The sequence below is a fragment of the Protopterus annectens genome, chromosome 12.part0, assembly GCF_019279795.1.
Source record: "Protopterus annectens isolate FY-2018-M chromosome 12.part0, PAN1.0, whole genome shotgun sequence".
Classification (NCBI taxonomy): domain Eukaryota; kingdom Metazoa; phylum Chordata; order Ceratodontiformes; family Protopteridae; genus Protopterus; species Protopterus annectens.
Genome location: NC_056746.1, coordinates 486,178,353 through 486,200,912, shown reverse-complemented (window position 1 = coordinate 486,200,912; position 22,560 = coordinate 486,178,353). Strand labels below are relative to the sequence as shown.

The 22,560-nt window shown below is 43.4% G+C and overlaps 1 protein-coding gene across 1 annotated transcript in view; it reads right to left on the bottom strand.

The window, feature by feature from the left end:
- FLII (FLII actin remodeling protein) overlaps nucleotides 1–22,560 on the bottom strand; it is a 945,835-nt gene that overhangs the window by 581,222 nt on the left and 342,053 nt on the right. Inside the window, exon 9 of the mRNA XM_044089594.1 lies at nucleotides 3,369–3,526. Within this exon, the coding sequence (XP_043945529.1) occupies nucleotides 3,369–3,526 (158 nt within the window). The remainder of the gene's footprint in view (nucleotides 1–3,368; nucleotides 3,527–22,560) is intronic.

Sequence of the window (22,560 nt, the reverse complement as noted above, 5' to 3'; positions counted from 1 at the left end):
TGGTCTTGCCTGAATGACTGAATTAATGGGCAAGTTAGCCACCACTGTAACTGCACTTTCCAAAGGTTTTGTTACAAGAATAAAAGGACTGTTCCAAACTTTGGACCACTGTGTTTTGAGTCATTAGACAAATAATGGAGTACAATCTACCATTTAGCAGGTACTTGACTAGGCAGTTAGAGCAGCTAGGGTGACCTCAGAGGTTCCTCACAATGAAAATACAGGTTGTAAACAACATGAACTATGCGGATAGACTAAAAGCCCTATCCCTTTACTCTGTCTTCTACCGGCTTATTAAGGGGTGACCTACACCTGATCTACAAGGCACACACAAATCCAGCCCCAATGGAGCTACTACACATCTGCAACTCAAACAGCATGAGGGTCACCCAATCTATGACTCTAAACTTAGTCAGCGACTCAAATGAAAAATGAGAGAGAGAGAGAGAGAGAGAGAGAGAGACATATGTGTCTTCGAGATTGACGCTTTTTTTTGGAACAGGTTTCCTATTCACATTATGCAGAGCTCTTCCCTGGCCCTCTTTAAATGCAATTTGGATCGATGGATGGGGAAATCGCAAATTCACACCTGGGGTAGAGCCTATATCCGTATGTCCTTTATGGAGAGAGGCAATCTACAAAATACTCAATGCACAGGCACAACTCTATTCCATCCTCCTGCCACTAGGGGCCATATATTGGGTAATATTGGATTATATTGGCTAGGCTTGTAAGGGCTCTTAAGCTATTAGCCTAGTAATTAGGGTTGCCACCCCTCTGTTTTTTTCCGGAATATCCGGAAATAAAACAGATTTTCCGGTAGTCCGTAAAACACTGTACAAATTCTGGTATTCTGTTTCAAAAAGGAAACAGACTATCGGAGTTTGTAAATCAGCTGATTTGCTATGCTTTTTTACAGAAAAGCATATTAAAATCAGCCGAAAGCAGGCAGCAGGAATGGAAAAAGAGGGCATTCCCTGCCGGGTGATGTCATCATGTCATAAAATGGGCAGAATGTGGGTGGGAGAGGGGGTGGGATGGGCAGGGTTACTAGTGACACGAGAGGTGTGGCTTTACTCTGGTTTTAGCCATGACGAAAGGTGGCAACCCTACTAGTAAATCTTCCATGAACCTATGAACCTACGAGTAGCCACTGATATATGCTTATGTGAAATGAGCAAGCTGCACCAGGAGTATGGAAGAAACCATTAGTCCCAAGACTCTGAGAACTAACCTTAAACTCTTCTCTGGTTCCTTAATCCTAACATTTCTTCCACTGCCGAAACCTAAATCCTCTTCTTGATCATTTCCAGAAACCCTAAGCTACAGTCCCACCCCCCTCACCCCTGGCCCCAAGCTGTTGCACTTACCCTGCTTGAACTCTAATACATGTTTGGACAAGGTGTAGCAGCTCAACTCTCTCATCACAGCTGCAGCACATTGCTTGAACAGCAGTTGAGCTCAAAAGAGAGAGGCAGCCCATGTAATTTACAAGACATTCAAGTCCCTGGTTAAAAGACACTGACATTTGACAGCCAATTTATCTTCTAATAAAGTTATTAAACTCCCCCTCTATTGTCCATTGCAACTTTGTCAATTAGCTTAAAAGTATTTTTTGAAGTATGGGCATACAACATCATACTTAAATAATGCATTATTTTTATTTTTTATAGCTAAAATATGTTCATAAATAAGATTTAAAGAAATAACTAACAATAATTGAAAAATTATTAATGGGAGCACTGATATGTATTAAATTTTGGGTGCCAAACCAAAATCTAATTCTAAATGGAAGGGGAACATAAAAACCTTGCTGGAAAATGAAACTTCTGAAGTAGGGTTAAGGGAAAATAACACAAAATGGAAGGTAGTTATCCCGGTTACTTCTGTAACAATGTAGATTCATTAATGATGATAAAATATTAATTTTTCATCATACTGAATTTTTTTCATTAGTACAAGAATAGTGTATATTGCTCTATCTTCCAGTTGTAATAGTTTTTTATGTTGCCAAATCTATTAGAAGCCTGGGCAGATATATTTATCAACATAATTTAGCTATAAAGATAAAAATAATGCATTATTTAAGCATTCTACTGTATACCCATACTTCAAAAAATTTACTTTTAAACTAATTAACAAAGCTGTAATGGACAATAGAGGTGAATTTTAATAACTTATTAGAAGTTAAACAGCTACACTGGCAGTTGCAATATGCAGTATACACACCTCAGGGTTTAAATGATTCTATATTTATAAAAATGTGTTTAAAACAAAGATAGTATATAAAACACTTAAAGAAATCCCAATCCCTCAGAGCCATACGCTCCAGGGATCTAAACCTTGTCATCACAATAAACAAAACATGCTGGAGGGATAGGTTCCTGACCCAGAGACTCCCCAGACTCTGGAACAGACTTGCCCATACATGTCAAGCACAGCACCTCTTTGGCCCTCTTCAAAAGGAACCTTGATGATTGGATGGGAGAAAGGAAATTCACCCCAGGGATCACGTCAGTCACCCTGTTAGACATGGGTCCAGGGAAGTAAACAGTGTGGGAAGAAATAGCTAGGGAATTGTTATTGCTAGGCTTCTATAGGCCCTAGGGCCGATAGCCTAGTACCAACCTATGAACCTATGTGTCTTTTACATAAAACACAATAGTGTTTTTATATTCAACGTAGTTTTAAAAAATGTGTTTAACATAATTATATATTGTTTACTTTAATTAAAGTTAATAAATGTTGTCGGGAATTCACAGTCATGTTTTCTCTTGTGTTTGAAGGAAATGACTGGGCTTATGCTTGTCAACCTGAAGAAGTTCCTGACTATTGGTGGAATGAAGTCACTTAAGTTGTTTTTAAAATTGGTTTTACACTGGTGGCTGTTTTTTTTTTTTTGAGTGTTGTAGTATTTACAGGCCACTGATGTTGTTGTTTTATTTCCTTTGTGAGCTTAAAGGCAGCACTCTCAGAGTGTAAATATTGTTTCCTGCTAACTGGCAATAATGCTTACTTCTATGTGCAAATGTAATATAAATATATACTTTGCTTACGCTGCATTTATGCATATACTGAACTTATGCATTTGTATGATCAGTGATTAGGGGGAGTTTGTTCCCTGGATCTTCTCTATAAATCAGCTGTGGCTAGCAGGAGCAAACCCACTCAAACAAAACAACTGCAGACAAGCATGTATACATTGTAACTCCATTTAAGATCTGCAAACTTCATACTGAAATAATTCTGCATGAGGAAGAACATGTTTCATGTTTATTATACGAATACATGGATTTTCCCTAACAGAACTGCAAACAAAGTGAAGACAAACTGGTTAACAATTCTTTCAGCATATACATTTAAGTTACCTGCACAAGCTCTCTGGTATAAGTTCCAAGTTATTATTAGCAGCCATAAATTCTTCCAGGTTTGCAAGTTTTCCAATACCTGATGGAATGCCATCAAAATCCAGCTTGTTTGAGTTAATATACAGCTTTTTCAGCTTGGTAAGCTTGCAGATAGCAGACTGAAATGGCGAATAGAGAGAAAGTCGATTAGTACCCAGTTACTAAATGGATATAAAAGGCAACAAAATGCCACTATACAAAATAGTTTGTCACATCAATAAATGATACATAGTTCACTCAACTGCACCTAAACTGACAAAAAAATCGATCAACATATTTCAAACATGTAAGATACTCCAGAACAATAAACAAGAGCAAGTAGCGTACCTTAAAGCAATAGAAGAAGCAACACTAGTTAATTAATAACTAGTTGTTTCATCAGCAACATGAAAAGCTTGTAAAAATAGATTTGAAACTAAATCCTCCTATAAAAACAGACTCTGATAACACTAATCAGTTTACTGTTCTTTATAGCTCTATATATCTGAGTAACTGGACTAAATGAAAACAAGACTTTTTACACTTCTACTTAGATCGGTAAGGTACACAGCAGACTCCGCACATGGAGCAGTTAAAAGACATAGCTGCAAAGTTGGTGCAAAACACTGCCAAAATCCAAACAAGCTTGCTATATAAGCAGAGAGACTGGTTCCTGATGACACTAAAGGTGAACTCAAGTAGAAGATCCAACAGTCAAGAAGAGGCGGCATTCTGGATTAAGAAGATTGAACACTGATGTTCAGGTCTCCTGCCTTGAGGAGAAAAATCTGGGATTCCACTGCAGAAGCTTTGTCTGGTGAAAATTGTAATGCTCTCCCCCAGACCTGCTGGGTGTGCTGGCTAAACCTTGCATAAAGGCAGCATGTTTTTAAGTGCAAAGGCAGCCACTGAACCAGCATTTATGTACACCACATGCACCATATACTGGAATGGCCCAAGTAGTAGGACAAACTGAAGAAAAAATGATTAGCTGGCATCAGATCATGACTCCATGATGGACTGGTGCCTAATTCTCACCTCCCATTAGACAAAGTATGGTCACTGGAAATCTAATCACCCAAAGAAAATACTTCCCACTGTAGATTTTGCAGGATGCTATGCATAGTAGAACAAGGAATAGGTCGAGAGGGCAACAAAAATTCAGACAACCAAGGGGCAGGGATAAAAGAATCTTACAAGTAAAATACTAGACATCAATTATAGTCTTTTAACTATGCTAGATGTTCAGAAAACACAGTTTAATTGCAATCCTTTTCAACACTACTGTCTCATTATTAACAAGAGTCCAAGCTTTGTATTTTAAATTCAAGACCAACATTAACTGATGGCAGATTACATACAGATACACATCTTCAGATTATGAACAAACCTGTTAAGATGCTTAGCACATGTTACTGCCCTTTGCCTACTATAATTTTTAGATGAAAACACTTAACACCACACGTATATCAACTGAAATAACAAAGGGCTTGAAAAAATTGTATCAGCTTTAAACAGCTTCGAAGATGAACTGATAAAACTACATAAATTTGAGGTCTTAATGAAGAAAAGGCTGGCTGAGTAAGGAAATGCTAAAGAAGAACTGCTCCAAAAAATTGTAGAGTTAGAGGACAGAGCAAACACAGAAAACCTGAGATATTTTGCTGTACTAGAAAAACTGGAAGGAACAAAGTGTATTAATTTTATGAAAGCACAAATAAGTAACTGGACTGGTATCCCACACTAGGATTTTGTTTTTAATTGAAAGGGCACATCATCTGTATGTTCCAAACCTGGTCATGAGAAAGCAGCCAAGACCTGTACTAGTAAAGATGCAAACATACCAGCAGAAAGAATTAATTCTGACAAAACTATGTCAGAAGGGCAAAATATACTGGAGACAGTATAGTGTTTGTGGAAAAAGTTTAATTATTGTACACCAGGCAGAAGACAAGCAAATTCCCCCCAGCAATCAGGGAATGTGAAGAAGCAGGTGTAAGATTTAAGCTGCTGCCATCAGAATATTTTCTTTACTAGGAGGATCAAAGGACTTTTTTGATTTAGAACAAGCTAAGGACCAAATACAAAAGTTTGCCCAACAAAAAGTAAGCCATCAAAAAGAATGGAGCTCTGCTTCTCATTCTTCTGATAATAAAAGTCATAGAGAGACTATGCTAGTGAAACCTTTTCCAATATAAAATGCTTGAGAGGCACAAAAAGCACAGGAGTTGACTGGATGAATCGGGAATACCTTGGACTTGAACCAGAGTCTGAGGTTAGGAGATGGAGATGAACAGGAAGATCAGCAACACTGAAATCAATGAATAAATGTGAGATTACAAAGCATCAATCATATTTGTGAAATACAGCTTTACAAGAAAAACAGGCATGTTTGTAAGTAACAACATTTTTTGTTCTTAACAGCATTTGTATAAAACATTTCACAATATAAATTGCATGTTATATGGTAAAGCATTTTTAGTGATTACTATACATTATAACTATAGGAGAAATAATCAGCTTTAGCAGGGAGTTTTACCTGTAGGTAGGAAATGGAACTAGATTTGCAAAAGTGAGGTTGCATCTGGGGAACATAGGGGAAATATAACAAAAAGGGTAGATTTCTGTAGAAATTTATGAAAATTTTGGTATGGAAGACAATCATTCAATAGTAGGAACTCTGACAGAATTTCATTTTACTCCACAAGGTACAATAATTGGACGAGGCTAGACAGAAATTGTATTTTACAGGAAGATATGCATTTAATTGAAAGCTTTGACACACATCCAATACCTACTTCTGATCATGGACCAATAACAACCAAGATAAAATTGCAGGGTAATAAAGTAAAAATGAGACACTGGAGCTTCCCCACTCCCTGTTAAAAAGACATGAATTTAAGGAATAAATAGTGGAACTTAATTTGAGAGTTATTAGGCAAGATATAAATGTCTTTAAAAGTTATAGCCAGTTGGATAAAATATGAAAGTGGAGTTTAAAAATAGGGTAGCAATGAAAGAAAAAGAGATATGGTTAAGAAGTAACAAGAATTATTTAGAGGGACTAGCAAAAGTTAAAGTACTGTAGAATAAGGGAGGTCTCACAGAACAAGAACTGGTGCAATTGCAGAGTGCTAAAGAGAAAATAAGACAGTATCTGAATAATAAGCATGTGTTTAGAAGGATTGCTGCTAAGCATCTATTTTTTGATAACTCCAGAGCAGAACAACTTTTAGCACAACTTCAGCAACAAGGAAGTACAAATAGTTGCTGCCAAACTTATGAAGCCTATAACAAGAAAAATAACCAGATATCCTATAGAGGCATTACAGATATTTCAGAAATTTTATGAAAATTTGTATAAAGCGGAGGACTGTGCAAATCAAGAAAATGCACAAATGGAAATACTTATGGAAGATGAGAGTATGGCAATATTAGAGGTAAAGGCTCAGCAATTAGCAGTCAAGACAGGGGGAGATGAGGCAAAATGGTGATGTGCAATCAATTTGCAGGAAAGTCTCCTGAAATAGATGGTACTCCTGTGAACGTTTGGATGCTAGGAGAGAAGATCTGGAAGATTTTACCAGTATTTTAAAAGGGGGGAAGCATCAACATCCTGGAAGAAAGATGTGGCAGTTATAACACCTAAAGATGATAAAGACCCATTAGACCCAGCTTCATATAGATCCATTTCAAATTTAAATCATGATTAAAGTGTTTATATCTACAATAGCTAAAAGAATGGCAAAAGTGAAGCCAGGATTGACAGACATGGATCAATGTGGTTTTGTGGAGGGGAGGCAAACATTTTACAACATTAATAGAAAGTACAGTTGTGTTAAATCTTACCATGACAGTACATGTCCTTCTCTTCACCATTGCAGTATCCAAAACAGAAGCGATCTTGTGCCCAGGGCAGTCTAATGCTTGGGCAGTATATCAAAGTCTAATGATCCTGTGTGCACCATATGCCACATTTACGCTCCCAGCACAGAACATACGGCATAACAGGGACATACGGATGCAACTACCCAAAACTGAATTGTTCCAGAAGAGAACATTCTTCATAGAATAAAGGAGTCCATGATCATTCAGAAGCAAAAAAATGCAGAAGAAAAAGGGGAACCCTCAGCAAGAAGGGAATCTGAAACAAAAATCAGTACAAACAAAATGGGGTTGCAGGGAGGGAGCGAATACTGCAACTGTGAAGAAAAGGACATCTACTGTTATGGTAAGATTTTATTTGTACTATATCCTTCTATATCACTGTTGCAGTATCCAAAATAGAAGGGTGAGTAAAAAAGCTCAAGAAATACAATGGGAGGTAGGAGGCTGAAAAGAAAGTACAGTTGTGTACCTACCATAAATGTAGATGTTTGAGTGTATTCACTGTTGCAGTCATTACAGTTGGGTTATACTGCTGGCAGGCTACCCGCAGTCAGTCTGAGTTCCAAAGTCTAGGTCCGGTGTCGGTTGCTGTCGCCTCCTCCCTGACGTCAGTGTGCCAGGGCTATAAAAGATGCAGCTGACGCCATTTTCTTCAGTTTTTCATGCCCCTAAAATGGTAGGCTAAATTATGCCAATAAGCATGCATACACAAAAATCAACTTTTCCTTCATCTACAAGCAAATACACCACATAGGTTGTATAGAATACAGAAGTACAGATAAGTCCCAGCAAGGAAAAGGGGTATGGTGGGAGGGTAACCTGGGCTGCAACAGTGAATACACTCGAACATCTACATTTATGGTAGGTACACAACTGTACTATGTTCATCGTGTTTCACTGTTGCAGTCATTACAATTGGGTTGAATCCCAAAGCTAAGGTTGGGAGGCTGGTGCTAAATAGGATGAGGAGAGGCTATCAGGCCCTGCAGAACTGCAGTGGCAAAGCCTGCCCTGGATTTAGAGTAGAGAGGTAAGTGATAGTGCTTTGTAAAAGTATGCACTGAACTCCAAATTGCAGCCTCTAAGATGTCTTTGGTTGGTACTCCTCTGAGGAAGGCTGCTGAGGTGGCTGCTGCTCTGGCTGAATGTGGCCTAATGCCCTTAGGCACTGATTTGCCATGCTGTGAATAGCAGAAATGAATGCAGTGGCCTATCCACTTTGAAATAGTCTGTTTTGAGATAGGCTTTCCTTGTGATCCTGCAGCATATGCCACTAGAAGTTGTTCAGTCTTTCTGAAAGCTTTGGTTCTGTCGAAGTAGAAGCGTAGCTGTCTAGGAATGTCCAAAGAATGTAGAAGTCTCTCACCCTTATTCTGTGGGTTTGGGTAAAAGGTAGGCAAATTAATTGTTTGGTTAAGGGCCACACTGGACACTACCTTAGGCATAAATGTAGGGTTTGTCCTTAGAGAAACCCTGTCAGGATGGAAAATGATGAAAGGTTCCACAGCCATGAGTGCCTGTAACTCTGAGACTCATCTAGCGGAGGTAATTGCTAGGAGCAGAGCTGTTTTCCAGGGTAAGAATTTTATATCAGCTGCAGAGGCTGGCTCAAACAGAGGCAGTGTGAGTTTTTCCAAGACATAGTTGAGGTCCCATGCAGGTACTGGTGCTCTCCTTGGAGGTCTTATGTTTTTGGCCCCTCTGAGGTACTGCCTTAGTAATGGATGAGAAAAAATAGGTGGTTCTGTATTGTAATGAGCTGAAATGGCAGAGACATGAATTTTAATTGATGAAAAGGAAAGGCCTTTATCCAGCATCTAAGTTAAGTATTGCAAAATCTGAGGAATATTTAGAACAGTCATGTCAATACCTTGTGCCTGGTTTCAAGCACAGAATCTCTTCCATTTTTCTGCATAAGATTTTCTGGTGCTAGGCCTCCTGGCCTCCAAAACAACATCCATCACTGCTTTAGAGAGAGAGGTGCGTCTTGAATGGCTACATTATTCGCCATGCTGCCAGGTTTAAGGTCCTGAGTTGGCTGTGCAGTATCATACTGTCTTGTTGGGTCAATAAGTGAGGAATTTGAGGTAATGTCCAAGCTGGACATTGAGACAAGCTCTTTAGGATTGGGTACCAGTGCTGGTTGGGCCAGTCTGGGGCAATCAGTATCATTTTTGGCTTCTCTTGTCTGACCTTGAGGAGTACCTTGGGGAGGAGAGGCAGAGGAGGAAAGGCATATACTGTTAGGTTTTTCCAGCTGAAAGATATAGCATCCACTTTCCATGCTTGCTTGTGATAAGTTCTTGTGCAGAATCTCTGTAGTTGGCAGTTGTGAGGGGAGGCAAATAGGTCTATGTCCGGACATCCCCAGTTCCTTGTTAACATGCTGAAGACGTGTGGATCCAATTTCCACTCGTGGGGATCCATTAGGTTTCTGCTTAGTTCGTCTGCCAGAGTATTTATCCCTCCTGGCAGGAATTGTGCTTGCAGATGTACTTGGTAAGTCAGTGCTGTGTCCCACAAGTTCATGGCTAGTCTGCAGAGGGGGTAGGAATGCATACCACCCTGCTTGTTTATGTACCACATGACTGTAGTATTGTCCGTCTTTATCAGTAGTTGTCCTGGATGAAGTAGATCCTTGAAGGCTGTCAGGGCACTCTGAACAGCTAGCATCTCTTTTTGATTGATATGCAGATGCATTTGACTTGCGGACCATGTGCCCTAAATACATCTTCCTGCCATATTTGCCCCCCAAGCATAATCTGATGCATCTGTTGTCAGTATCTGCCTGGCTGTGGGTAAGGTGAATGGCTGTCCCGTGTTGAGGTGACAGGCTTTTGCCCACCATCGAAACTCCTGTTACAGGCAGGGAATGAGGATAATTATTGTTTCCAGGCTGTGGCAATGTTGAGTCCAAACACTTTTTTAGATGCCATTGAAGTTTCCTCATATGCAGTCTTGCATATGGAATTAGTATTATGCAGGATGCCATGAAGCCCAAAGCCTGCAGAATTTTTCTTGCAGATAACTGGGTCTTTGTTGCCAACATTTTGAAATAAGTAGTCAGTTCCCTGTGTTTGTCTGGCATGAGATAAGCCATCTGGGCAGTTGTATTTAAGCTTGCACCCAGGAAAATTATCTCGAGAGGGTACGAGTTTTGATTTCTTTTCGTTTACTGTGTACCCTAGACCTGTTAGTAATCTTTTTTACAAATGCCAGATGCTGTAGTAGAATGTCCTTGTTCTCTGCTTGAATAAGGCAGTCGTCCAAGTAAGGATATATTTGTATTCCTCTTTGTCTGCAAAATGCAATTATTGGTGCCAGGCATTTTGTGAAGACCCTGGGCACAGTAGATAGGCCAAAGGGCAGTGCAGAGAATTGGTAGTGCATTGAGCCAGCTATAAATCTGAGGTATCTTCTGCATGATTGTCTGATTGGGACATGCAGCTATGCCTCTTTTAGGTCTAAAGTCACAAGCCAAGCCTTCTTGCCCAGCATGGACAGAAGCTGTTGCAGAGTTAACATTTTGAATTTTGGAATATCCAGGAATGTGTTTAGGATAGACAGGTCCAGTATTGGTCTCCAGGCTTTGTCCTTTCTGGGTACCAAGAATAGCCTTGAGTAAAATCCTTGTCCCTGCTCTTGTTGTGGTACTTGCTGAATGGCTCTCATGTCCATGAGGGATGAAACTTGTTTTTGTGCCTCTGCCCATTGATTGCGTGGCAGGTGTGGCATACCGTTTAGCCTTGGCAGGGTGTGAAAATGGAACCTGTAGCCTTGAGATACGATATTTAAGACCCATTTGTCCTGGGTGATCATGTGCCAATTTTGTGAAAAAAAGTGCTCGTTTTCCCCCCAAAGGAGCTGCCAGAAGATAAGTGCTTGGTGCTGGCAGGGGGAAGTCATTGAGACTGTTTCCTGTATGGCTGTGATTTTTCCTCTCCACTTTTGGAGGTAGAAGCACCCCATTGTTTAGGCCTGTATGAGCCTTGGGGCTGTGATCTGCCTCTGGGGCATCTGTATCTGCCTCTTTGTGGCCTGACACTGGAAAGGACCAATTCTTTGTAGGCCAGTTCCTGCTAAATCTGGGAGGCTGTACCTGTAAGAAATTCTTCACTGTTTGCATAGATTTAGCTTTGTCCTCCATTTTCTTCAACACGTCTTCTGCTTTAACACCAAACAAGGTATCATGTTGTAATGGAGCATCTAATAGATTTGCTTTAACATGATCGGGCAGATTTTGTTCTTTTAACCAAGCATGCCTCCTAATGACAGAACCTGTAACTGCGGCCCTGCAGGAGGCCTCTAGAGAATCAAAACCACATTGCAAAGTATGCTTTCCCACTTGTTCAGCTGCATGCAATAAATCCTGCATTTCTTTGTTTTCTGCACATTCTGAATTTGTCAACATTTTCTGTTTAAGCAGGGACATAAGATATTGCTGATATTTAAGCATATGAAACTGACAATTTCAAGCTCTTACAGCCAAGGTAGCAGAAGTATAAATCTTTTTCCCCCATCTGTCCAGGGCCCTTGAATTCCTATCAGAGGGGATAGGGTTTTTTGCAGTGGAAGCCTTGACCCCCTTGGGACCCTGAGAAATAGTTTCTGGGTCAGCAGCAGGGTTTTTGTAAAGAAATTTATGTGAGTCAGGAACCCTGTAGTATCTGTCTGGCTTAACAGGAGCTGGTGGTAAAGAGTCAGGAGACAGACCGGACTCTGAAAATACATCATCTACAATGTCTAAAACAGAAGGAATAGCAAGGGGCCTGTGCTGAGGTAATAAAAGGAAGTCTCTGAGCCTTTTCTTGGATTCTGAGTAATCTTGGTTTGGCTCTCCCAGTGGAAATGCTCCCTCATAGTATGCAGGGTCTCCCCAAAAGAATAATCCTCAGGAGGAGAGGCTGAAGGGATAGATTCTTCAGCATCAGAATCCTCATAGGGAGGAAGGGAATATTCCTGTTCAGAAGAGGAATGAGAGGAAATGGAAACCTGATCTGAAGATTCATATTCTATCTCTTGCCTAGGCCTCTTATCAGGAGGGAACCTCTGATCAAAGTAATTAGGTCTTCGGCCATTTTAAGCATCTGTTTTTTAGGCATGGAGGCCTGTCCAGGAGAATGCTGTACTTGTTTCTTTGTCTTTAGAGCTGCTTTAGTCTTTGCCTTTGAAGCTGAAGTTGGTTTTACATACAACTGTGTAGGCCTGAAAACACCCTCAGAAGCCGAAGCATGCTCAGCAGCTCCGGACCCATCTGAGGGAATAGTTTCCGAGTGTCCAATACCTTGAGTTTCCAGCAGCCCAGTCGGCTCCACGTGCGAGTCAGAAGCGGCCTACGGCTCTGAGGTAGCGGGCGTCAGGGACTGCGAAAGTGCCTCACTGAAAACCGGTGAACTGGCGACAGGCCTAACGGAAGCCTCGTAGTCGGTTTTGGACTTCGGATGCTTGTCCTTTTGTTTTTCTTTGCGCTTTTTATAAACTCCGGTAGTTGGTTGTTCCGACGGCATTATATAATTGAATCTTCTGCCAAAGTAATGAAATGCAAAATCGTACCGACGCTTAATAGTGTGTTGGTTAAATCTAGCACAAAACCGACAACTAGCAACGTCGTGGTCAGGGCCTAGGCAAGGAATACAGTAAGAATGAAAATCCTTATGAGGTATTTGCTTCCCACAAGAAATACAATTATTAACTTTTTCCTGACATCGGTCTGGAGCAAGAAAAAAAGTTTCCCCAACAGGGTACTTAGCTTTAATGAAGACTTCGGATCTGAAATTCGAATTTGAAAATCTCAGGAGTTGGCCGACTGGCACTTGCAAACTGCTTTTGCTTCGGGCACCGTGTGGCAAGAAAGACTGAAGAAAATGGCGTCGGCTGCATCTTTTATACCCCTGGCGCACTGAAGTCAGGGAGGAGGCAACAGCAACCGACGCCGGACCTAAACTTTGGAACTCGGGCCGACTGCAAGTAGCCTGCCAGCAGGATAACCCAACTGCAATGACTGCAACAGTGAAACACGATGAACATCCCTCAACAAACCCACATAAAATGGTTTTAGCAAAACCTGTTGTGGCCCTAGAAACCTTATCCAACTTGTAATGCTTAGTAAAGGTATGCACTGAAGACAAAGAAGCAGCTTTAAGGATGGAATTGGTGCCCAACCCCTTGAAGAAGGCACCATAAGATGCAAAAGCCCTAGTGGAATAAGCTCTAACTGAAATGGACAGAGATTTGCCTTAGATATCCAGGAAGAGATGGTTTCCCAGCCAAACCCAATGCCCAGGGATGAAAGGAAACAAAAAGCTGATCAGACTTATGAATGTCCTTAGTTTTATCCAAATAGTACCGGAGCTGTCTGTGCAAATCAAAGGTATGCAGGACCCTCTCACTAGCAGATAAACTGAGAAAAAAGGGAAAAAGGAAGAGAGTTATACCACCTGATTTAAGAACTTGTTTACTACCTTGGGCATAAAAGAAGGATTAGTATGAAGGGACACCCTGTCCCTGTGAAAAAAAAACAAAAAAGGAGGAATGGTTCTAAGGGCTTGGAGCCCAGAAAGCCTCCAAGCAGAAGTAAGAGCCAGCAAAAAAACAAACAGTCTTCCAGGTGCAAACTTACAAATAAGTAGAATATGCAGGCTTAAAAAGAGCCTGAATCAATTTTACCAAAACAAAATGAAGGTCCCAAGGAGAATGAATAGGTTTCCTTGGAGGCTTAATATGCAGGACACATTTAAGAAATTGTTTGACCTTAAAACAAGAAGTCAAAGGAGGATTCAAGGGCATAAGCAGAAATGGCTGACAAATGGGCCTTAATAGAAGAATAGAACAGGCCAGACTGGAACAACTCACACAAGTAAGAGAGGACCAGAGGGCTCCTCCACTGAAAAAGGGTCCTGACTATTAGCATGGCACCAGACAGAACCTTTTCCATTTGGACATATAAGAATTCCCAATAGAGGGTTTCCCTTGCCTCCTGTAAAACCCTGAAAACATCCTGAGAAAAGAGGTGCCTGAAAGGGACCAAAATCCTATCGCCCACAGTGTCAGTCGATGAGTGAATACGTGAGGATGGCTGAGAGACCCCTTGTCCTATGTGAGAAGATCCAACCGGTGAGGTAATGTATGGGTGACTGCCCCTAGCCAGATGCATTAATGGGGGAACCACTGCTATCTTGGTCAAAAAGGAGTCACTACCATGATTTTTGGGGAGTCCAGCTGAATCTTCTGCATGACTCTTGGAAGTAGAGGAAGAAGGGGGAAAGCATAAAAAAAATCCCCTTCCAAGGAAAAGAAAGGACATCCATCTCCCACACCAGATGGCATGGCATTCTGAAATAGAAGAGAGAAGCTGCCTGTTCAGAGGGAAGGCAAAAAGATCTACCTGAGGAACACTCCACCGAAAGACAATGTCCAGAAACATGAAGAATCTATTTGTGAGCCTGTGTTTTGGACCTGCTCAGAGAGTTTGTTACTAGATTGTGCTCTGAAGGAATGTATACTGCCTGAAGAGTTAAATGATAACTGAGAGCCACCTCCCAAGCCTGAAGAGCCATCCTACAGTTGAAAGATTTTGTGCCTCCTTGTATGTTGACATACAACATCACTGTAGTATTGTCTCTGTACACTTTTAAGGGGCCTGGAGGGAACATGGGGTGAAAAGCTGGAAGAGCCAGAATCAGAGGTCTCATCTCTTTAATGCTGATATAGTCTGACTGCTGATGAGGAAGCCAGAGACCCTGAACTTTCAGGTGGCCAAAAGAAGCCCCCATGCCCAAAGTCTGAGGCATCGGTAAACAGTTCTTCAGAAGGGCCTGGAGGCTGAAAGGATGGGCCTGGATTGACAGCAAACTTGAATTCCCTACTTGAATTTCTTTTTTAGGCAGGGAAGGAGAGGTGCACTGAAATCCAGAGGGTGGCAATGCTGCAGCCAAACTGACTTGAGGTACCACTGAAGTTTCTACATACTCAGTCTGGCATTGGAATAGAACAAGCCATGAATCCCAGGGCCTGAAGAAACTTCCTGGCTGGCATGGCAGTCAGAGGAAGAAGAAAATAAAGGAAAGCTGTCCATGACAAAAGCTTTTGCAAATGGAAGTCAGGCCAACACTGGTACTGTCTGAATCCTACATCCCAAATACTCATGATACTGAAAGGGAGTCAAGACGGACTTTTGGAAGTCAATGGTGAACATCAGATGCTGTAACAGGTGACTAGGAGAAGGTACCTGAAGCAACAGGTCATCTAGCTAAGGAAAAATATGAATCCCTTGGATCCTGCAGAGAACAATCACAGGAGCTAGGCATTTTCTGAACACCCTTGAGGCAGTGAAGAGGTCAAAGAGCAAAGCAAAGAACTGAAAATGAAAGGAAGACAGAGAAACATATAAACTTCCTGAAGAACTTGGTTCGCCATTGAGCACCCTATACAACGGCAGCCTATGTACAGGCTTCATTCCAGCAGAGTGGAGAAAGTACAGTTGTGTACACTTACCATAAAGGTAGATGTTAGAGTGTATTCACTGTTGCAGTCATTACATCTGGGTAATCTGCTAACAGGTTGCCCTCAGTTGGCCTGATTAAAGTCTTGGGTCCTGCGTCGGATGCTGTCCCTTCTTCCATGACGTCAGGTCGTCAGGGGTATAAAACATCCAGCCGACGCCATTTTCATCAGTTTTTCTTGCCCCAGATGTCAGGTGCCCCCCAAATGGGGAGCAATATATATATATATATGTACATAATTTAGAACTCAAACAATATATCTCCAATCAAAAGCAAATACACCAAAAAGGCTTTTAAGCATATTAAAGGAAACAAGAGGTATAGTAAGAGAAAAAACAGGGGGCTGAAGGGTGGGTAACCAGGATTGCGACAGTGAATACACTCGAACATCTACATTTATGGTAAGTGTACACAACTGTACTATGTTCTTCGTGTTTCACTGTTGCAGTCATTACATTTGGGTAGAATCCCAAAGCTATGGTTGGGAGGATGGAGTTATACAACATTAGGAGCAGCTATAAGGCCCTGCAGGACAGCAGTGGCAAAGCCTGCTCTGGATTTAGAGAAGAGAGGTAAATGGTAATGCTTGGTGAATGTATGAACTGAGTACCAGGTAGCAGCTTCTAGAATGTCTCTGGTAGGAACCCCTCAGAGAAAGGCTGCAGAAGTAGATGCAGCCTTGGTGGAATGGGATCTGATCCCCTTGGGGACAGGTTTACCATGATGCATGTAGCAGAAACGAATACAATAGCTTATCCACTTTGATTGTCTGCTTTGAGATAGCTTTTCCCTCTGCCCCTGCAGCAAATGCCACCAGTAGTTGGTCAGATTTTCTTAGAGATTTTGTCCTGTTCAAATAGGATCTTAGTTCTCTGTGTACATCCAATGAATGCAGAATCCGCTCCCCCTTGTTCTGTGGATTTGGGAAAAAAGTTGGCAGATGAATGGTCTGATTAAGAGCCACACTAGATACCACTTTAGGCATAAAGGATGGATTGGTCCTGAGCGCTACCCTGTTCAGGTAGAAAATAATAAAAGGCTCCACTGCCATGAGAGCCTGTAGTTCTGAGATCCTTCTAGATGAAGTGACTGCTAAAAGAAAAGCTGTCTTCCAAGAGAGAAATTTTATGTCCGCAGTAGCAGCTGGCTCAAAAGGAGGCAGGGTGAGTTTTTCCAACACAAAATTGAGGACCCATGCAGGAGTTGGTGCTCTCCTGGGAGGTTTTAAATTTTTGGCCCCTTTGAGATGTTGCTTTAGCAGGGGATGAGAAAAGAGGGAAGGCTCTGTTTTGTAATGAGCTGAAATGGCAGAGGCGTGGATTTTTATGGAACAGAAAGATAGGCCCTTGTGAAGCATCTCAGTTAAATATTGCAGAATCTGAGGAATATTGGGCATTTCTGTGCTTATTCCTTGTGCCTGATTCCAGGCACAGAATCTTTTCCATTTATCAGCATAAGATTTTCTAGTACTAGGCCTTCTAGCCTCCAAAATGACATCCATCACAGGTTTGCTAAGAGATGTAACTGGTGAAATTAGTTGATTAGCCATGCTGCAAGAGTTTGGAGCTGAGTGTGTAGAATTTGAAAGTTCTGCTGAGACAGTAGATAAGGTGTCTGAGGCAGGTACCAGGGAGGAAAGTGTGATATTTTGCATAGGAACGGGTACCAGAGTTGGTGAGGCCAGTCTGGAGCAATCAGAATCATTTTTGGTTTTTCCTGTCTGACTAAGATACAGTATCCACTTTCCAAGCTTTTTTGTGATGGATTCTTGTGCAGAATTTGTTCAACTGATAGTTTTGGGGTGAGGCAAAAAGATCTATGTCTGGGATCCGCAAAAGTTGTGGGGTGAGGCAAAAAGATCTATGTCTGGGCTCCCCCATTTGCGTGTAAACATGCTGAAGATTTGTGGATCCAGTTTCCATTCATGTGGGTCCATAAGATTTCTTCTTAGGTCGTCTCCCAGAGTGTTTTGCTTTCCTGGCAGGAATTGAGCTTGTAGATGTATTTGGTAAGTCAAGGCTGTGTTCCACAAAGCCATGGCTAGTCTGCAAAGGGGGTAGGAATGGGTGCCCCTCTGCTTGTTTATGTACCACATGACTGCGGTGTTGTCTGTCTTTATCAGTAGTTGTCCTGGATGAAGTCCTTGACGGATGTCAGAGCATTCCGTACAGTTAGCATCTCTTTCTGGTCGATATGCAGGTGCATTTGATTTGGGCTCCATTCGCCCTGAATGCATCTCCCTGCCAGATGCGCCCCCCAAACATAGTCTGATGCGTCTGTAGTCAAGGTTTGGGTGGCAGGGGATGGAATGAATGACAGTCCCTTGTTTTGGTGACAGGCCTCTGCCCACCATAGGAACTCTTGCTGCAAGCAAGGAATGATAGGAATCATTGTTTCCAGGCTGTGACAATGTTGACTCCCATAAGCGTTTTAGGTACCATTGAAGTTTCCTCATATGCAGTCTTGCATATGGAATCAGAAGAATGCAGGAAGCCATGAACCCCAAGGCCTGCAGAATTTGTCTTGCAGATAAAAAGAAGTTATGTACTCACCATGACATTCCATCTGAGTAGGTACTTCATTTGTCTGCAACCTGTGGGTTACGGATCCGAGCCGGCAGCTTCACAAGCTAAAGGATCCAATCTCCTATCTCCTCCCCCTACCCATAATCCTCTGCTGCCTACTGCTTTACCTCAGATCAAGTTTGCTTAATTTTAAACACCTCACACCCTCGACAGAGGATCAAGCCCCACTTCATGCTATGACAAAAAAGACATTTTACAGTTGGCCAGTTATCCCGAATGGTTAGGGGGAATGGAGGGGGGGGTTGGTTGCAGACAAATGAAGTACCTACTCAGATGGAACGTTATGGTGAGTACATAACTTCTTTATCTGAAGTAGTTACTTCATTTGTTCTGCAACCTGTGGGACAGAGTCCCCAGCTACCTCTAGAATTAACCCTGGGTGGCCTTACGGAAGAATATTCCGAAGCACCGCAGAGCCAAAGGAAGCCCTACTCCTCGAAATCATATCCAATTTATAATGGGAGATGAACGTATGAGAAGTGGACCAAGTAGCTGCTGAACATATGTCGTCCAGAGGAACCCTGGACCAGAAGGCTGCTGATGTAGCAATGGAGCGGGTTGAGTGAGCGTGAATTCCCGTAGGAACTGGTTTACCTGAGGATGTATACGCATGAGTTATGCACTGGGAAATCCAATTTGCCAGAGTTACTTTGGAAATTGCCTTTCCCCTAGCTGATCTGGGGAAAAGGCACAAACAACTGATCAGACCTACGAAAATCCTTAGTCCTGTGCAGACAGAAACGTAATTGTCTGTGTACGTCCAATTTGTGCAATGTGTACTCCCCCTTGTTCTGAAAATTTGGGAAAAACACTGGTAAGTTAATTGATTGGTTAATATTTGACTCCGAAGCCACCTTCGGTAGGAAAGAGAGACACTCTATCCTTATGAAAAATGAGGTAGGGAGGTTTCATGCACAAGGCTTGGAGTTCTGAGACCCTCCTGGCTAATGTAATAGCGACTAAAAAGGCTGTTTTTCAAGACAAGAATTTCAAAGAAACTGAAGAGGCGGGCTCGAAAGTTGGACTTGTCAAGGCTTGCAACACTAAGGTTAAGTCCCATGGGGGTACTACAGATTTGACCGGTGGTTTTAAGAGAAAAGCGCCCTTGAGGAAGGTTTTGCATATTTTTGAGGATGCTATTGATCCTAGTCCATCCCCCACATGAAAGTGGGAAATAGCTGCTAACTGTACCTTAACTGTGGAAGCGCTTGCTCCCTGCTGAAAGATTAGTGACAGGAAATCCAGAATTGTAGGAATAGGGACCATAAATGGGTCCATGCCTTTGCTTTCGGCCCAAATGGAAAAAAGTTTCCATTTACTATAGTAAATTTTTCTGGTGGCTGGTTTATGGGCTGCCACCAGAATGGCCTTCACTGGTGATGAGATACCGGGAGTCCTAGCCATCAGAGGAACTGGATCAACCAAGCGGTCAGCTTGAGGTTTAGCAGATTCGGGGTTTGGAATCCCGCAGGATGAGATATCAAATCTGGAATGGGATACAGGATCCATGGAGGAACAACACTGTGAGACCGTAGGTAAGGGAACCAGATCTGACGAGGCCAGAATGGGGCTATGAGGATCACTCTGCTCCCCAACCAACGTGCTTTCTGAATGAACTTCACCATAAGCGGGAGGGGGAGGTAAGCATAGAGAAGACCGGGCGGCCAAGCATGTACCAGAGCGTCTCTTGGGGCCTCCCCTGGAGGGGGAAGTATTGCGAAGTACTCGCTGCACTTTGTGTTTGACGAAGAGGCGAAAAGATCGCAGCGAGACCAACCCCATGCACGGAAGATTTGCTTTGCAACTGAAGGATTGAGAGACCACTCGTACGGAGTGAGAATCACCCGACTCAGTTTGTCCGCCAAAATGTTGGACCGACCCGGAATGTGCGTTGCTATCAGAAAGCGGTTGGTGGATATCGTCCATTCCCACACTCTCATGGCTTCTCGGCAAAGGGGGCAAGATCTGGTTCCTCCCTGTTTATGTACCAGACTACCGCCATATTGTCTGTCTGAATCGCAATAGTCCCTAGAGGGAGAAGGTCGTGGAGAGCTTGCAACGCCAAAAACACCGCCCTCATCTCTAGGACATTGATATGCAAAGCGGTCTCCAAGGGGATCCACGTGCCTTGGACGGTTCTGCCTGAACAATGCCCCCCCCCACCAGAGGCAAGAAGCATCCGTGGTCAACGTGGCTTGGGGTGGGGGAATTACAAAGGGTCTCCCTTCTTGCAGCTCCTGTGAACGAAGCCACCAAAGGAGGGAGTCCCTGCAGATTCTGCTCAGTGAAATCGGGGAATTGATCGGGTAAAGCACTAACGACCATTGAACTTGAAGTGTCCACTGTAAGATCCTCATCCAGAGGCGTGCATGCAGACAGAGACCGATGGCAGCTGCCATCGACCCCAGTGCTCTCAGGACTAACTCCGCCGCAGGAGCCGGACTTCGAAGGAGGGCTAAAACTTGATGGAATAGGCTGTTCAGTCTGTCCGGAGTCAGCAGAGCTCGACAGATGCGTGTATTCAACTTGGCCCCAATAAACTCCAAGACCTGTACTGGCTGAAGAGAGGACTTTGGAAGATTCACTGAAATGCCCAATTCCTGGGCAAGAGAAAGAGTGTAATCCCTTGCCACTCCGAGCTGATGCCTGCTGGGGGCGACGAGGAGCCAGTCGCCCAGGTATGGGAAGACCTGAATTCCCTGGAGTCTCAGGTGGGCTGCGACCACTGCCATGACCTTGGTGAATACCCTGGGGACTGAGGTGAGGCCAAATGGGAGGACCCTGAATTGATAATGACTGGCCCCTAGCCAGAAGCGGAGAAACCTCCTGGATCGTCTGTCCATCAGGATGTGGTAGTACGCATCCTGGAGGTCTATCGAGCACATCCAGTCGTTCTCCCGAAGAAGGGGGAGAATAGACTGAAGAGTGACCATCTGGAACTTTTCCTTGGGGACGAACAGGTTCAGGGCAGAGATCTAGAATCGGTCTTAAGTCCCCCGTCTTTTTTGGCACCAAAAAGAACCTGGAGTAGTAGCCCAATCCAGACTGGTCTGGGGGGACGGGCTGGATGGCTCTTTTCCCTAGTAGCTTTGCTACTTCTAAGGCACCCATCGATCTGTCGTGATGGACTCCCAATTTGATAGGTGCTCCGATAAATGCCCCCCGACTGCCTCCAGAGAGGGACAGTCGGGTAAGCCCTCAGGGCTGCTGCGCAGGCCTGTCCGAGAAAGGTTCCCTAGACCCGAAGTTACGCGGCCCCCCTCTGCCTCTGGGCCAGCGTCCGTCTTGTCCTCCTCTGCCTCTAGAGGACTAGGGCTCCAAAGCCGGGTGGGACTGCTGAGACTTGCGGAACCACAACTTCTTTTGTCCCCTCTGATTCCTAGAAAAGGATCGTTGGGGATTCGAGAAGCGGACCCCGATGGCAGACAGCGTCTTCCCATCCTTCTTGCTTTGGACCAGCATCTCGCGTACGGTCTTGCCAAAAAGCGAAGATCCCTCAAAGGGTGCATTCGCGAAGGATGCCTTGAAGGGATCCGCGAAATCGCAAAGGCGGAGCCAAGAGTGACGCTGCAAGACGACCCCGGCTCCACTAGCTCTAGCGGCTCCCTCCGTAGCGTGAGAGAGTAACCGCATGGACGTGTTAGAGATGGACTTTAGAGTGGCCATACGAGTCACAAATGTGTCCTTATCCACGACAGTCATGGACTCTGGAGGGGCTGCAGCGTATTCCTTAATCAAGTCTGGCTGTAGCCTGATAATGTGTGCCATGCAGTTCAGCGCCCTTATGGAAAAGGTTGTTGAAGCAAACATCCACTTCCCAATACGGTCCATCGCCTGAGATTCCTTATCCGGAGGGTGGACTGAAGAACTCTCCTGTGTGAGCTCCTTCTTTGTGGCGGCCGCCACCAGCATGGCATCAACAGGAGACCCCTTAGCTCAGGACTGCCTATCTGCGGGGGGGCTAAGAACTTTGTCAGGACGTCTCATGATTGGATCCACGGTGTCGGGTTCTTTCCATGCCCTGGTGGTACTTAAGTCCACCAGGGGGTCAAACAGGGGGGACACCCAGGAGGTAGACAGGCCCGCCTCAAACGCCTCCAGGAACACTGATTCATCAGAGGAAGGTTTTTGGGCAGACCACCCCCCCATTTCCATGATGTCTCCAAAGGAGACATCCTCGGGGGGTGACCTTGGGGAACC